Source organism: Trachemys scripta, chromosome 5 (genome assembly GCF_013100865.1).
Source record: "Trachemys scripta elegans isolate TJP31775 chromosome 5, CAS_Tse_1.0, whole genome shotgun sequence".
NCBI lineage: Eukaryota > Metazoa > Chordata > Testudines > Emydidae > Trachemys > Trachemys scripta.
In genome coordinates this window covers 43,147,828-43,163,700 of record NC_048302.1, presented here as the reverse complement: position 1 = coordinate 43,163,700, position 15,873 = coordinate 43,147,828, and the positions used below count along the sequence as shown (strand labels likewise).

Here is a 15,873-nt window from a genome sequence, read left to right as displayed (position 1 = left end):
GTGCTGTAAGCTTGGTTCTCCGTGCCTGGGCTAGCAGGGGTTAGAAAGCAGCATGGTTAGCCTGAGGGTTTCTTAGGGAGTGACTTGCTTCACTTGTATCCCAGTAATTGATTCCAAAGAGCTTTATGTCTCGCCCATGGCTGGCCTGGGGGGATCCCCATGACATGGGTGGGGCTGGGTATAAATGGGGAACATCCCACCCAGTAACTAAAAGGATAAGGCAAATGGAAACTGAGCTAATAGTTAAAAGAAGGCCTTTCCTGATTACATGAGTTTTATATGCAGCTACAGTTTGCAATAATCAGCTAGATACTGAAGACTAATAAACATTTTATGCACCTCTACAAAATGCTGAGATATGTATTATGAAGAATATTTTATGGAAAAACCGTTCCAATTGTTTTCCAGAAGGATCCACAATATCAGCACATTTGAAAGAGTGTAATCAGATGAATGATTATATTTTAAACTTTTATTTAGCTCAGGCACAGTCTTGTACACCAGCAAATAATTATGGAACTATTTGTCTTACAGAGCTAATACTTGAATTTTCCCTCTGTTTCCGTACAGAGTATGTTTAAATTTATTCAGTACAACAAATGCGGCCAGATTTTTAAATGTATTTAGGTGCCTATCTCCCATTGGTTTGGGAGTTAGGTACCTAAATACCTTTAAAAATTTGATGGATTGTCATCAACGGGGCTTCTTCAACTGGAAGCAGTGTAGTAAAGATTGTTTTCCTTTTTTCTAAGCTCCTTCTTCCATCTGCAAAACAATCCCTCATACAGTTTAACACTAAGTAGTTTTAAAGTAGTTTTGAAGCATTTTGCCTTTCCAAAATGCTGTACACACATCAGTAATAGTACATGTACTTTACAAACAATAAAGTAAACCTCAAATCACATCTCTGTGGCGATCCTCATTCTGCAGATGGGGAACACAGATGCAGAGAGATTAAGACCAACATTTTCAAGATGGCCACTTTCACAAGTATCACTTGAATCTAGCAAAGACATGCTTCTGTTTGTACCTGTATCCCTTCTTTTATTTCAGCATATAAGTGCTTGCCTAATATGAATCGATTTAGTTAAACTGGTACAATTTTTACACGCAGACAAGACCCAAGAAATATATTTGAAAATGACAGCTGACTGCAATTACCTTTGATTTCTTCAACATTCTTCAGCTTGAGTTATCCAACCATACGGCTTAAAATGCAACTTTAAGTTTAATCATGCACTTGAATAGCTTGCATTCTCTTGCTGGGCAAACCAAGAAAAGCAACCAGCGATGACAGAACCAGAAAGAACAGTTCAACTGTTGACATGGAATGTGATGAGATGGTCCCCGAGAAGCCAGCACCAAGTGTTAGGGTTGGGGGGGTGGGAGAGAGAAAGAGAAACGGGGACTAAAAACATACATTCTAAATAAAACCAGCTTTTAAGAAAGCTGTTGAAAATAGCAGGCCTGTGGATTACAAAACTTCCAATGGTTTGTAGGAAAGATGGACTTTGTAGAAGACACCTTGGTTTTGCAAGAGTTTTGTTTCCATTTGCCTCATATGAATGTTTTTTATAGGATAGTCAATAGGTATATGAAGAAAAATATCCTACTGTAAACCAAAACAAGGCTAACCAAACTAATATTGCCTAATGTGACAAACCAGAAAATGGATGAGTGTGTACAAAAAATATAGAAGGCACACAGTTTTCCCCCTACAAATATACAAAATTCTTTATTATAACAGCATCAACATCATATAAAAATATTTATGTTCGTGCCTAGCTTTCAGAAACAAAACCACCAGTTAAAGCCTTTTTTCACATATTTTCGTACCGGTTATACTTTCATAACAATCAAAATTACTCTATAACAAATGTAGTACTTCGTTATTTACAATGCTATTCATGAAATCTATTAAAATATCAATATTATTATAGCCCTTGGCTGTATGAAAGATCACAATGGATAAAAAAAATAACATGCTAATTTTGTGTGTTTTGTAGCCCCTAATCCAGATGCTTTTGGTTTTCCTTTCATTTTGATTAACAGAGGAGTACTAAAACCATTGTAAAAATTGTTCATGCCTTCAGAGCTTCATGTGCTTAATTACCAGGGAAAGTTATGTTTTTTCCACTGCTGACTGCCAAATATCTAGACAGTATATCAAGTGTAATATTTTGCACTTGATATTAGACATTGGACATTACTGGAATGTACATGTTATGCTAATGTTTTATGTAGTAAAGCTACACTCAGGATAAGTAATTCCATCTTTTTATTCATCATGATCCATTTGACTGTATCTAAAATTAATATTTTTGCTTCTCCCAAAAACATCATCTCCCGTAGGTAGCTGATGATGTAGTAAATCAGCAATAACGTGTTACTTCAGTGTTTAACAGAGCTAGTTCACAAGGCAGATTTATCTTTTTAAAGCACTTCAAAAGAACACACAGAAGGGCATCACAATTTACTCCATTTCTGGTTATATTTAAGTGCTTTAGATGGATTCCAGCACTGTTCAAGACTGCTGTTTAGTCAGGAAGCACATCTATGTAGCTAAGCCAAAGGACAGTTTAAAAGCCAGTTCAACAGCAACTTCTGTGACTGAATCATGAAAACAGACATAAAACTCCTGAGGTTTTGGATGTAGGAAGAGTCTCCTGGAGAAAAACAAAAATCCAGTGTCAGAGGGAGGCGGTCACCATTCTAGAAATTCTATTTGTGTTTTACAAGATTTCAATAGCATGTTGAAAGTAATTGCAAACCAAGACTAATAGCAGATTTCCACAGTTCTGGAAATCTTTTAGTTCCCATTTATTAGATATTTAAAACAATTTAAATTTCACCTCTACTCAGTTTTCTTCAAGACTCTATAGGGCAAAAGTTCTTCATGTTCTCAATATTCATTCCCATGATACTGGGTTCTCTGCAATATTTCAAATCTCTGTGCTCTCAAGCTACACTCACAAGAGTGCTTGAGAAGAAAACTATATAGTATTCACATCCTTTTAAATGTAATATTGTTTTTTTCAGCAGGTACATTCCTACATGTCAGCTCTCTGGTTGCCTACCGGGTGGGAACCAAAACCATTAAGTTATTAATATGTGAGCACAGTAGTTTTCTCCACAAGTGGTACTGAGTTTCACCTGATGTCACACATTGAGCATGCTGAAACTGGAAAACTGAAGCTTTTCTTAACAGGGCTAGTAAGAGTTTAAACTGTACCCAGGATTTTAACCTTTTTAATCCTAATAGCATTATAGATGCTCACACTAAGTAGTTACATACACTTATTTGTCTTCAGTAGTATATAGGAATTTTTCTTTTCTTTTTTTTTAAATATTTGAGTTGAAGGGAAATTGGCAGTACTATAAATTGACATCCTTTGTAACAGAGATAAGAGTTGATCATAAGAACTTCTAAAATTATGATTCCAGACCAAATTCATTATTTATTAATTATTATTAGGTTACATTCACTCTAAATGCTTTAGAAACAAGAGTTTGTGCCACACACTGAAATGCGATGTTGGGAAGATTATTCAATGGTAAGCTGGTTTGTGGTCGTCTTCTCCCAAGCTAGCTGGGCAAAAGCCTTTACTATTGGCTTTATAGCTCCACAATTGAGGACACAACTTCAGTGAATCAATCAACTACAGTAAATAAACTCCAAGCCAGCCCCGTGCCCTTACTAATTTGCTGCTGGCACGTTGAAATTATGGCTCACTGGGAACCTCAGTCTTCCTTCTTTTTCTTCTTCTATCCTAACAGGACACCAAAGATAGAATGAAAGAGACAAAGAAGGAATTACTGTTGTTGATTAACAGATCGTGATCCTACTTTCTGATTACTGAAGCTATAATGCTGACAGTAAAGGCTGTGGTCTGCTATGGTGGGAGAAGAAGGATGTAGACAAGTGGTGGTTATAGAATATGGCCTAATGCCGAGGACCTAAACAATTATAAAATTTGCTACAGTCATAACTGTTCAAGTTACACTATAATTATCTTCCTGCTATAGAATAGGTTTGATGTTTAATATTTACTTGACAGACTCTAGCACTGTGTGATGCCAGGCTATACAAATAAGCACGAGACAGTTGTGCAATAAGGACCATACCCACCAGAACCCAACTGAAGATCAATTTGAAGATCACTTAAGAAAAAATAATTAACACTTAATATAACCAACAACAGAAAAGTAATTATAATCCATTTACAATGATAATGGCAGAGTTTAATTTCACGTGTTTGTATTTGAAAGCACATTGAAATAAAGATGGCTTTACAAAATGTTGCAAGTGGATTGGTAGTTTAATATCTCAAATATGTTCTCCCCAATAATAGTTAAAATTGTTCACTTCTCTTTTCATCCCCTCTGAATTTTGTGCATTTCCATCGTTCATTTCCCCACACCACTGAATAAGAGTTGTGTGCTGGAATAGCAGCATAGGTATGATTCACTTGCAAAGTGGGGACAGTGCAGAGGTCTGAGAGGTTAGAAGGAGAACAAAGAAAACACAAGATAGCGCAAGATACCAGAATATCAAGACACAGCTACAATAGTGGTGGCTGCTATAGAAAACTCTATGATAGATAGATACATCTGAATTTAAACCCGAGTAAGTTTCTTTCTACTTACCCTACAACCCAGTAAGTCATAGTTGGTGGTGGTTTCTTCTGGTCAGTCCAGTTATCAGGGGAACACTCAAACAAAACCCCATGTTCTCTCACTAGACTGAGGTCAGAACTTGCTTTTCTGGACTCTGAATTGCTCCCACTGTCTGCATTTTTCTTTTTCTGTAAAATAGCAAATTAAATGTTAATATAGCATGAAGTATTTTTTCTGCATAAACAGAAGGCTAATGAACTGCAAATAAATAAATTAATGGAGATATCCCATCTCCTAGAACTGGAAGGGACCTTGAAAGGTCATTGAGTCCAGCCCCCTGCCTTCACTAGCAGGACCAAGTACTGATTTTGCCCCAGATCCCTAAGTGGCCCCCTCAAGGATTGAACTCACAACCCTGGGTTTAGCAGGCCAATGCTCAAACCACTGAGCTATCCCTCCCCCCAAATGGCTGGGGGAATTCCCCATTTCCCCTGGAACCTTGCAACGACCCCTTCTCCTTCAGAGCTGCTGCTAGGTTGAAGGGAGAGGAAAAGAGGCCTCCCTGGAAAGGAAAATATACAGAGAAAGCCTGGAAGGACTTCTGTTTGTCTTAGGCAGAAACAGATGACAGGACTTTCAACTTGGCTGTAGTATTGCAAGTTTGCCAACAGGGGTGGCAGACATTCAACTTGCTGAGTTGGGAGGGGCTGGGGGGAAAAGATTGCTAATGGAAAATATCAGAAGAGGAACCTCATGTCTACCAGCAAAGGGAGGGACAAAGATGTAAAGCCCATCAGTACTGGATTAACAGAACAGTGGATACCCATGTGGTCGAGAGGTTTTTAACTGCTCAAACTGTGCTTCTTTCCAGAGTTGATACAGTAAACTTCTGAAACACTGCTCACTAATGCAATAGTGGAGAATGAAACACAGAGTATGGGACTTCAAATACAGCCCCTCCCTAGAGCGTCTACCATTACTGCAGAGAAGAGCTGCCTGTCACAGTCTGGTCATGCCGATGTTGCCACTTTGAAGACCTAAGGTCACCAAACAAGCTATAAATATATATATCAGCTCGCATTCCAAATACTTCTCTCAAATAAAAATGTGTAGTTGTCTTATCCAATTTTCCATTTGATGTTTGTCCACCATCCATAATCTGGCATCATTTATACTACTCATTCAGAAAGTAACAAGGACAGGAAGGGCAGGGAACTTGTAAATCAGGAATAAGGTGTATTGGCAGAGTTATGTACGTCAGAGGGGTGAAATATTGGAACGGCCTTCCGAGGGAAACGGTGGGGGCGACGGACCTGTCTGGTTTTAAGATTAAGTTAGATAAATTTATGGAGGGAATGGTTTAATGGTAAAACATAGTAGTCAAGGAAAACCAAGAAATGGTAGGTAAATTGTATAATGGCTGACAGGGGTCAGGCTGGAGACTCTTGCCTATATGCTCGGGGTCTTACTGATCGCCATATTTGGGGTCGGGAAGGAATTTTCCTCCAGGGCAGATTGGCTGAGCCTCTGGAGGTTTTTCGCCTTCCTCCGCAGCATGGGGCAGGGATCTCTAGCAGGAGGGTTTCTGCCAATTGAAGTCACCTAAAACAGGATTGGGGACTTCAACAGCAGAGTCCAGGGAAGGGGTAGGGACGGTTTTATGGCCTGCAGCATGCAGGGGGTCAGACCAGATGATCATAATGGTCCCTTCTGACCTTAAAGTCTATGAGTCTATGAGTCTATGAGTCTATTAGTACTGTACTTTCATGAGCATTAAAATTCCTTCCCCTCCACATTTATACACTGATCAGAACTGTGACACACTGTACCTCAAAGTAACCCCCTGGAACCCCCATATTCACCACTGTGATATGATTATGATATGTTTTGTACAAAGTATGCCTTGTGAAGCGTCATTTAAGAAGTCTTGATTTGCTGAACATTAATATCCCGTTGGATTGTATGTACTGTACCATCATTGTATATGAAGTTATGAAGTATTGCTATATGTGTTACTGAAATATGTTGTGTACTTGTTAGTTGTGACCAAAGACAATCTGAACTTAAAAGAAAAGGTTTTTCAACTTGTGTTATTTTAATTGCTTATATGCAAAACCAAAATTCTCCTTTTTTCAGCTTTTGGATTTCTATACCTCCCTATAGAAGTACCAAAGGTATAAACTAATTTGCAGCCAAGATTCTAGTCAACAGAGCCTCAATTTATGTACAGTTGATGAAAAAATTCTCACTATTAGGGTATTTTTCTAAGTATTAAGCAATCCTAACAGATTTATGTCTGGAGTAACAGTCCAATTTGGAAAGACCTCTTAGGTACACACGCCTCACACCTCCAAACTACAAACAAACTTGAAGGAAGACTTCACTGCTATTTGCAAACTGCATTCATTCAATCTGTACCAGTGCTTTCCATTCCTCACCATTTGAGAAAATTAAAGTACATTTTTGCCTACAGGCAGCATGGTGAGGGAATGCCACCTGGTCAATAGCTTGGGATTACTTCTTTCTCACTAACTGCTCTGTCTGCTACTTCTAAGAGCTTAAAAAAAAAGGTATACAACATCCACGTATATTTATGACAAAATGTAAAGTTTTTGCCCTCAAAGGAGTTGGAAAGTTCAAGGAATTAGTCATGGATTGTCAGTAATGACTGACAGTTGCTACAAACAAACCAGGACTGTAGAAAAAAATTGTATTGGACACACATCAGTGGATCTATTTATAATCCAAGACTCTAAAGATGTAACATTCATTTCTTTAGTTTTTTTGGTGTGCATCTACTATTATTTTGCATCTTGGTGAATTACACACAAAGTAAAACTAAGACTGTCAAGCGATTAAAAAAATGAATTGTTAAAGAAGAACAGAATGCCATTTATTTTAAATAGTTTTGGATGTTTACTAAATTTTCCAATATACTAATTTCAATTACAACACAAAATACAAAGTGTACAGTGCTCACTTTATATTTATTTTTTATTAAAAATATTTGCACTGTAAAAAACAAAAGAATTAGTATTTTTCAATTTACCTTATACAAGTACTGTAGTTCAGTCACAAATTTAATTAACGCATTTTTTTTTTTAAACGAGTGTCATCAGCATGGAAGCATGTCCTCTGGAATGGTGGCCGAAGCATGAAGGGGCACACAAATGTTTAGTATATCTGGCACATAAATACCTTGCAGTGCCAGCTACAAAAATGCCATGCAAATGCCTGTTCTCACTTTCAGGTGACATTGTAAATAAGAAGCGGGCAGTAGTATCTCCCATAAATGTTTTAGTGATTGTTTGTCTTAGTGATTGGCTGAACAAGAAGTAGAACTGAGTGGACTTGTAAGCTCTAAAGTTTTACTGTTATTGTTTGAGTGCAGTTATGTTAAAAAAAAAAAAAAAACCACAACTACATTTGCAAGTTGCACATGCACAATATAGAGATTGCACTTCAGTACTTGTATGAGGTGAACTGAAAAATACTATTTCTTTGTCATTTTTACAGTGCAAATATCTGTAATAAAAATAATCATATAAAGAGCACTGTACCCTTTGTATTCTGTGTTGTAATTGAAATCAGTATATTTGAAAATGTAAAAAAGCACCCAAAATATTTAATAAATTGCAATTGGTATTCTATTGTTTAACAGTGCGATTAAAAGTGTAATTAATCACGATTAATTTTTTTAATCACGATTAATTTTTTTGAGTTAATCGTGTGAGTTAACTGTGATTAAACAACAGCCGTAAGTAAAACAAATTTTTGATCAAATACTAAGTATACCCAGGTTTCAGAAATTCTTAAAACTTAATATCCTCAAAAACCTGCCTAGGCTTGCCAACCCTCCCGGTTTCACTGGGAGTCTCCCGGAATTACGCCCTATCTCTGAGGTTACTGAAGCCAAACCGGGAGATTTTAGGCACTGAAAGTCTGGTGGCACAGTGGGGCTAAGGCAGGCTTCCTCCTTGCCCTGGAACTGTGCTGCTCCCAGAAGCGGGTGGCTCGTTCCTACAGGAACTGCGCCCAATGAGAACTGCAGGGGCGGAACTTGTGGGCACTGGCGTGCACAGAGCCTCCTCCACACCAGGGGCCGCAGGGATGAGCCAGCTGCTTCTGGGAGTGGCGCGGGGCCAGAGCAGGCAGGGAGCCTGCCTTAGCCCCGCTGCACTGCTGCCTTGGAGCCGCCCAATGTAAGTGCCTCCCAGCCGGAACCTGCACCCCACAACCCTCCTGCACCCCAACCCTCTACCCCAGCCCGGAGCTCCCTCCTGCACCCAAACTCCCTCCCAAAACCTGCACCCGTCACCCCTCCCACACCCCAGCCCCCTCCAGCACCCATACTCCCTCCCAGAGCTTGCACCCTGCACCCACTCCTGCACCCCAATCCCCTGCCCCAGGCACAGCCTGGAGCCCCCTCCCACATTCCGAACCCCTTGGCCCCACCCCCCAGAAGAGAGCCCACACTCCCTTCTGCACCCCCAACCCCTGCCCCAGCCCGGTGAAAGTGAATGAGGGTGGGGAAGAACGAGCAACGGAGGAAGGGGGGATGGAGTGAGGGGAGTGGGGCCTCACAGAAGGGGCGTGGCAAGGGTGTTTGGGTTTGCGTGATTAAACAGTTGGCAACCCTAAATCTGTTAGAACACTGATCTTCTCCATGACTCACCATCCAAACTTCCCACTAATCCACCACTACCAGAAAAAAGACTGGGAGAACAGGAATGTTTTGCAGCTTATCCTGATAGTCACAAAGTACAAATTCTGATGACTTAAGACCTCATGTGATTTTCACAACTAAGGATCCCTTGCTAAAAAACACCCTGGCACCAGATTCCACCCAGATAAAGCTTGAAGTGACTCAGATAATCACAATTGCCATGATTTCACATGGCAGAGAGACAGTGTCTCAAGTGGATGAGGCCCATATGCACACAGCTGTTCAAACAGCCCAGAGTTCCTAAAGATGCGAGTGTCATGCACCTTTCCTGGTCATCCCACGTTGATGTCAGTGAAATGTCCTTTGTGATCCACCAGTGCTTGCAGCATCATTGAGAAGTACCCTTGTGGTTTACGTACTGGTTGGCAAGGTTGTCTGGTGCCAAGATAGGGATGATATGCATTCCGTCTATCCCCCCACCACAGTTACGGAAACTCATTGCAGCAAAGCCATCCACTATCACCTGCACATTTCCCAGAGTCTCTACCCTTGATAGCAGAAGGTTAGTGATTGCATTGGCTACTTAGATCACAGCAGCCCCCACGGTAGATTTTCCCTCTCCAAATTGATTCCTGACTGACTGGTAGCAGTTAAGTGTTGCAAGCTTCCACAGGGCTATCGCTACCCGCTTCTTAACTGTCAGGACAGGTCTGATCTTGGTACTCCTGCGCTTCAGGGCAGGGGAAAGCAACTCACACAGTTCCACATGTGAAAGTTGCGCAGCCACTGGGAATCATCCCATATCTGCAACACTATGCGGTCTCACCAGTCTGTGCTTGTTTGCCGGGCCAGAATCGGTGTTCCACTGTATCAGCTTGCCCCACTGTCACCATGCTGTCCCAATTGCAACATCCCTTGCTTTCAGGAATGTCTGTGTCCATGTCCTCCTCACAGTCGTCCTCGTGCTGGCGTTTCATATCCAGGTTCTGCACATACTGCAGGATAATGAGTCAGGTGTCTACAATGCTCACAACAGCAGTGGTGAGCTGAGCGGGCTCCATGCTTGCTGTGCTATGGTGTCTGCACAGGTACGCCAGGAAAAAAGGCGCGAAAAGATTGTTTGCCGTTGCTTTCTAGGAGGGAAGGAGAAAGGGAGGGGAATCTGACGACATGTACCCAAAACCACCCGTGAAAAAGTTTTTGCCCCATCAGGCATTGGGAGCTTAACCCAGAATTCCAGTGTGCAGTGGGGACTGTGGGACAGCTACCCACAGTGCACCACTCCATGAGTCGATGCTAGTTACGGTACTGAGAACGCACTCCGCCGACCTACTGCGCTTATTGGGGACATACACAATCGACTGTATAAAATCGCTTTCTAAAGATTGAATTCTATAAATTCGACCTAATTTCCTAGTGTAGATATACCCCTAGAAGAGATTACTTGGCAACATGCTTGAAAGGAGCTGGTAGTTGCAATGTGTTTTTTACTGGATAGATGTCCACATTAAAAAACCTACCATTACAAACATTAATGGCTGGCCAATTTGTTGGCAGTTTTAGCAGGGAGGCCAAAGAGACTGCGAATGAGCTACCCTCTCACCTTCAGAGATAGTCTCTTCAGATCAGGGTTGAAACGCAGTGGCAGGGCGGGGGGGAGAGGGGAGCTTAAACCGTCACTGCACATGCTATACACTTTCTGCGGAGAAACAGAGAACTTAAATCTCCTGTGTTGTCAAGCTAGCATATTTCAAAAGGACTAAATTAACAACAAAAAAACTGTTTTTGTAGAAGGCAGGAGTGGGTAAATGATTTTAGTTCCTCTCTTGCCATTCTCTCCTAAAGGCCTTCTGTGAAACTCTTTACTAAATTATGGACAGTACAGGAGTCATAACACCACATCCCACAAAGCAATCTAATTCTCTGATTCTCAGAGCACTGTCTTGGGGAGGTGAAGCTCTTTTGACATGCATGTTTGGTTGGACTGCCTGTCAAAGAGGCAGTCTGTACATATAAGTAAAACACTTAGTAAATTAAAAAGAACGCTCACAAAGTATCTTCTACTGGGGGACTATTTAAATGCTGAAGTGATAGTAGTCTTGAAAATATTAACTAGGAGATTTAAGTAAAGAAAAAGTACAAAGTACAAAGTACAAAGTACAAAAAGGTACAAGAAAACAATTGTATTAGACAACGTTTCTTACTTCTTTCATCACAGCCTGCTGGAAAATGGAGCGAATTGAAAGACAGCAACGATGAAAATTCTTGATTAGCTGAGGGTGGATGGATCCACTGAGCTGTTGTACTTCTTTGTGCGTAGGAGTAATAAAGATTCCTTGCATTGTTTCTAAAGAAATATAGTGGAAGAGGGTGTTCTCAGGACCAGATGTCAACCTTCAAAAATTAGAGAATAAGTGATTTTGAATGAAACTTTGGCTAGACAACATACTCTCTTACACTTTATTGCTTTCTGTTGGTGGTAACATGGTATGAGAATGGAACCAGACATTGTCAAAATTTTCCTGTTTCTACACAAGATATATTTCCTTCTAATTAAAACTGTTAACACCGATTATTTTAAAAGTGATCATGGAGGTAACTGGGAGTTACTGTCCTACTCCAAAGAGGTAGCATAACAATGGGTATTGAGCTCAGTTTCCTTGTCAGTTTGAGGAGCAGGAGTGTGGAGGGATAAGGGGAGCTTCCTAGCTCATTGGCTGGATTGAAGGGTGCAGCAGGATTAGGGGAGGGTATCACCTAAAGAAGGTGGGGAGCTGGGCTGCAGAGCCTAATGTCTGGTAGGGGCAACACCTCTTCTCCCATACCCTTAACCCTCAGATGAGGGGAGGGCAGTGGGGTCACAGCAATGGTGTTGGGGCCAGTTTAAAGGTGTGGAAGGGAGTGGTTAGGGCAGCCTTCCCCAAGATGGCAGGAATTACAGAAGGAAGAACAACCAGCACTAGATAAATTATTGCCAGGTAATTTCTCAGATATGTTAATAAAGTTGCAGCCTAGTTAAAATACATTCCTAGTGTCTTATCTCTCTATGTGTGGTGTTCAGAATAATGCATTGTGGGAGTGGGAGTGTTCGTCATTTAGATATATTGTAGGGAGTAAGGAAAACTGGGTATACAATAATGTAAAAAAAAAAAAAAAAACTCCAACTGTTTTCCTGCTTGACCACAGTGACTGTGTCTCCTCTGTTTGTGACACAGATACTTTGCTTTTGCAGAAGCCTTGCATTGGAAACTTTTGGCTGGTGTTACAAGCTCAAATTAAGTCAACTACACAGAACTAAGGCTACAAGTATGTCATGGAGGTTGCAGAAATCACGGATTCTGTGACTTTCTGCAATCGTCATGACATTGGGGCTCCACAGCAGCCCGGCCGCCGCAGCAGTGGGGTACACCCCATGGCTCCCAGCCACTATGATGCCCCCCCACAGCTCCCAGCCCTGCAGGGCAGTGGGGGATTCCCCAGAGCTTTCCAGCTGGCGGTAGCTGTGGGGACCCCGCAGATCCCATCCCTACTGGGTGGCAGGGGATCCACAGTTCCCGTCGTCACAGGCAGTGGGGGAACCCTCTCTCCAGCTCCCAGCCCTGCTAGGCAGCAGGGGACCACCCCCCACCCCAGCTCCTAGCCTTGTGGTCAGGGGTCCCTCTCAACTCCCTGCCGCTGCATGCAGTGGGGCAGGGTGCTGGACCCTCCTTTCTCCCCATTTTGTCAGGGATGTTTTCAGTAAAAGTCAGGGACAGGTCAAGGCTTCTGTGAATTTCTGGTCATTGCCCGTGACCTGTCCCTGATTTTTACTAAAAATATCCATGACAAAATTGTAGCCTTACTCAGAACCTTTGGTGATTTGCATATGCCTTTGGACAAAAATGGTGAATTTTGGTGTCTGAAAAATAAAATATTTAACGAAACCAATAATCTCTTACTTGACAGCATTATAGAGTTCTGTATCTTTCTCTGAAAGATTCTTTTTCAGGTTTCCTAAATGAAAAGGATTTGGAAGGGTATGTTTCTTTTTAGTGACCTAAAAAACAAATGGCACAGTAAACTAACAGAATAAGGACATCTAATCAAGGACCAAAATCCAGCCAATGACATCATTTATTTAAAATGGAAGTATTAAAAAAATTAAATAGTTTCAGCAATTTTTAGAATGTATTTTATAGTGTAAAGTCTATTTCAGGCTAAAACAAACTGGTAGCAATGTTCAATGTATACCAAGTTTCCTTGGTCAATATTGCTTATGCTTTTATAATCTTTGGAAAAATTCTCCAATTACTTTTGTAGTTTTCAACACAGCTGTGCCCAATTTAGTCATCAGAAGGCCAAATATTTAGAAGTGATGATGATCTAGATGAAAGAAACAGGTGCTAGTTGTGGTCCTAATCCAAAGCTCACTGAAGACAAGGAGAGTCTTTCAACTGACTTCAGTGTGCTTAAGCAGCTGACTAACTTTATACATATGAGTAGTCTCATTGATAGTTTTAGTTAAGAACTGAAATTATCCTAATGAAACACAGCAAAACCAATACTGACTTCTTAAGCACCAGGAGTTGAATGATATAAATCCAAAACAAATAAATACATAATTATAGCACTAAACTAGCTTTAAAATAATCAAGCATAATTTATAAACAAATATAAAGAATTATCCTGTTTCCATTTATACAGAAAAATAATTCCCAATGAATGAGTGAAATGCATCCGTTTTTGTTAATTTTTTTCATAGCTGTCTCCGTGGTCACAGAATGCAACTAGAATCCGCAACCTTACCGCACATTTCTTAGGCTATGTCTACACTATGCACGTTTTAGCGACACAGCTGTGCCACTACAGCCATGCCGCTAAAAGGCTTGCAGTGTAGCTGCTGTTTTTTCTCAGTGAATATCAGTCTGCCTCACATTTATTAAAACATTTACCATAAGAAAAGAGGCAAACATCCAGAATAGTATTGATTAATTTCTGAACATTCCCTTGGCTGTACCTACCTTCAAAAGTTAAACAGTTTAATAAATAATACATTTTAATAACAATAATACCTTGAACAAGCTACCACTTCCCTCAGACCCGCCAAAACCTTGGGATTCTTTTAGTTCGTGCTTTCGGACCTGATCTACTGTAGCAAGTAGGTTAAGGCCTCCACCTTCTTCAGGACCTTCACTGCCATTGTCAGATCCTCCACTGCTCCTTGAGGGACTGGGCTTACGTGTCCTTAAGGAGGAGTCAGTGAAGAGTGTTCTCTTGCTTGTTGGAGAGGTTGCGATTTTGGAAGTATTTTGCAGTTTACTGAGGATGGGTGGGGTTGTAAAGCTTTCCAGTTTGTCACGTGATGCAGGAAGGAACCAGTCAGCACAAGACAGACATGGAATGGCAGGAGATTCTAATCTTTCCTCTATGCTGGAATCTATTCCTTCCAACTGAAGTATAGTTGCTTTGACCTGATCAACGTATATACAATCTGGTCCCGGATTCCCAATGGCTTTGGAGGTGCAGCCCCCTGTCTCCAGCAAAACACACAGCATAAAGTGTCTCTGTAAAACAAATGGGTATAAAAAGATTAATCTTTGATTTAAAATACTGCATATTGTAGAATCCATTCTATATTGTACTCCTTATCAAATCTAATATGGTACCTCAGCAAATTACAAAGATTTGCAAAACTGGACACATCCCCTGCCCTCCAACACGAGCCACTTTATGTCAAAATCATTCCTTAGGGTTTTTTTTTTTGCCACAATCCTCATGCAAGTGAATGTTTATTTAATCACAAGTTATGAAAAATAAATTACTGTGCATATGAGAAACTGCCTCTTAAGTAGTCATTTGCTGGTTATTTTAAAAACAATTTCTGCTCAAAATGTATGAAATATCTGACAAAGTAAAAATTTCAGCTGAAATGAACAAAAGAGCATCAAAACTATGAAAATTTGTATTTATGCTTAATTTTATAAGCTTTATGAATATTAATCATAATTTTATTCCCCAGCTGAAAAATTCTACACCAAGCCACAGCTGCAGTAAGGATGTTTTTTTAAATGATGAGATCAGTGTATGCTTAGTATTGGAAATATGTAATCACATTTAACAATGTAAAGGCAACAGCAGAACTGACAATCATAACCATGGGTGCTCTGGAAATTGTAACTTACCAAACCAACTATTAGTAAAAAGTATCTTGCTTTAGGCTCCCTGTATCCTGTAACACCTGAAGCTTCACTTGATTGGAGGTGATGATGTGGAAATACTTCTCGCCATATCACTAACTGACCAATCCTCTGTTCTGCTGCCAAGGGTAACAGGCAATAGTGTCGACTATATAAAGCTATATCAATAAGATCCTCCTTTGGTAAGTGATTGCCAATCAAATAGCCCTTAATTAAAGCACACAAAAAAGGCACATTCAATAAAAATAACAATACTTTTCACTTTATAGTGTCTTTAATCTAAAGATCTCAGTGTTTTACATATTAAAATCATGAGCTCTTTGGGGCAGGTAGTGGGGACTATCTTTTTGTATTGTGTGTGTATAGTACCTAGCACAATGGGATCCTGGTCCATGACTGGGATTTTTAGGTGCT

The 15,873-nt window shown here is 40.4% G+C and overlaps 1 protein-coding gene across 6 annotated transcripts in view; it reads right to left on the bottom strand.

The window, feature by feature from the left end:
* Positions 1 to 463: 463 nt before the first annotated feature.
* Positions 464 to 15,873, bottom strand: part of INTU (inturned planar cell polarity protein) — a 92,906-nt gene continuing 77,496 nt past the window's right edge. For 3 of the 6 annotated variants that reach the window (XM_034771729.1, XM_034771728.1, XM_034771730.1), the window contains 7 exons: positions 15,445 to 15,666; positions 14,335 to 14,826; positions 13,222 to 13,319; positions 11,488 to 11,677; positions 10,887 to 10,982; positions 4,648 to 4,805; positions 464 to 2,666 (listed from right to left, as the gene is read on the bottom strand). In XM_034771729.1, the coding sequence (XP_034627620.1) occupies positions 2,555 to 2,666; positions 4,648 to 4,805; positions 10,887 to 10,982; positions 11,488 to 11,677; positions 13,222 to 13,319; positions 14,335 to 14,826; positions 15,445 to 15,666 (1,368 nt within the window). In that variant the 3' untranslated portion in view covers positions 464 to 2,554. The remainder of the gene's footprint in view (positions 2,667 to 4,647; positions 4,806 to 10,886; positions 10,983 to 11,487; positions 11,678 to 13,221; positions 13,320 to 14,334; positions 14,827 to 15,444; positions 15,667 to 15,873) is intronic. The other 3 variants (XM_034771734.1, XM_034771732.1, XM_034771731.1) reach the window with 2 other exon arrangements.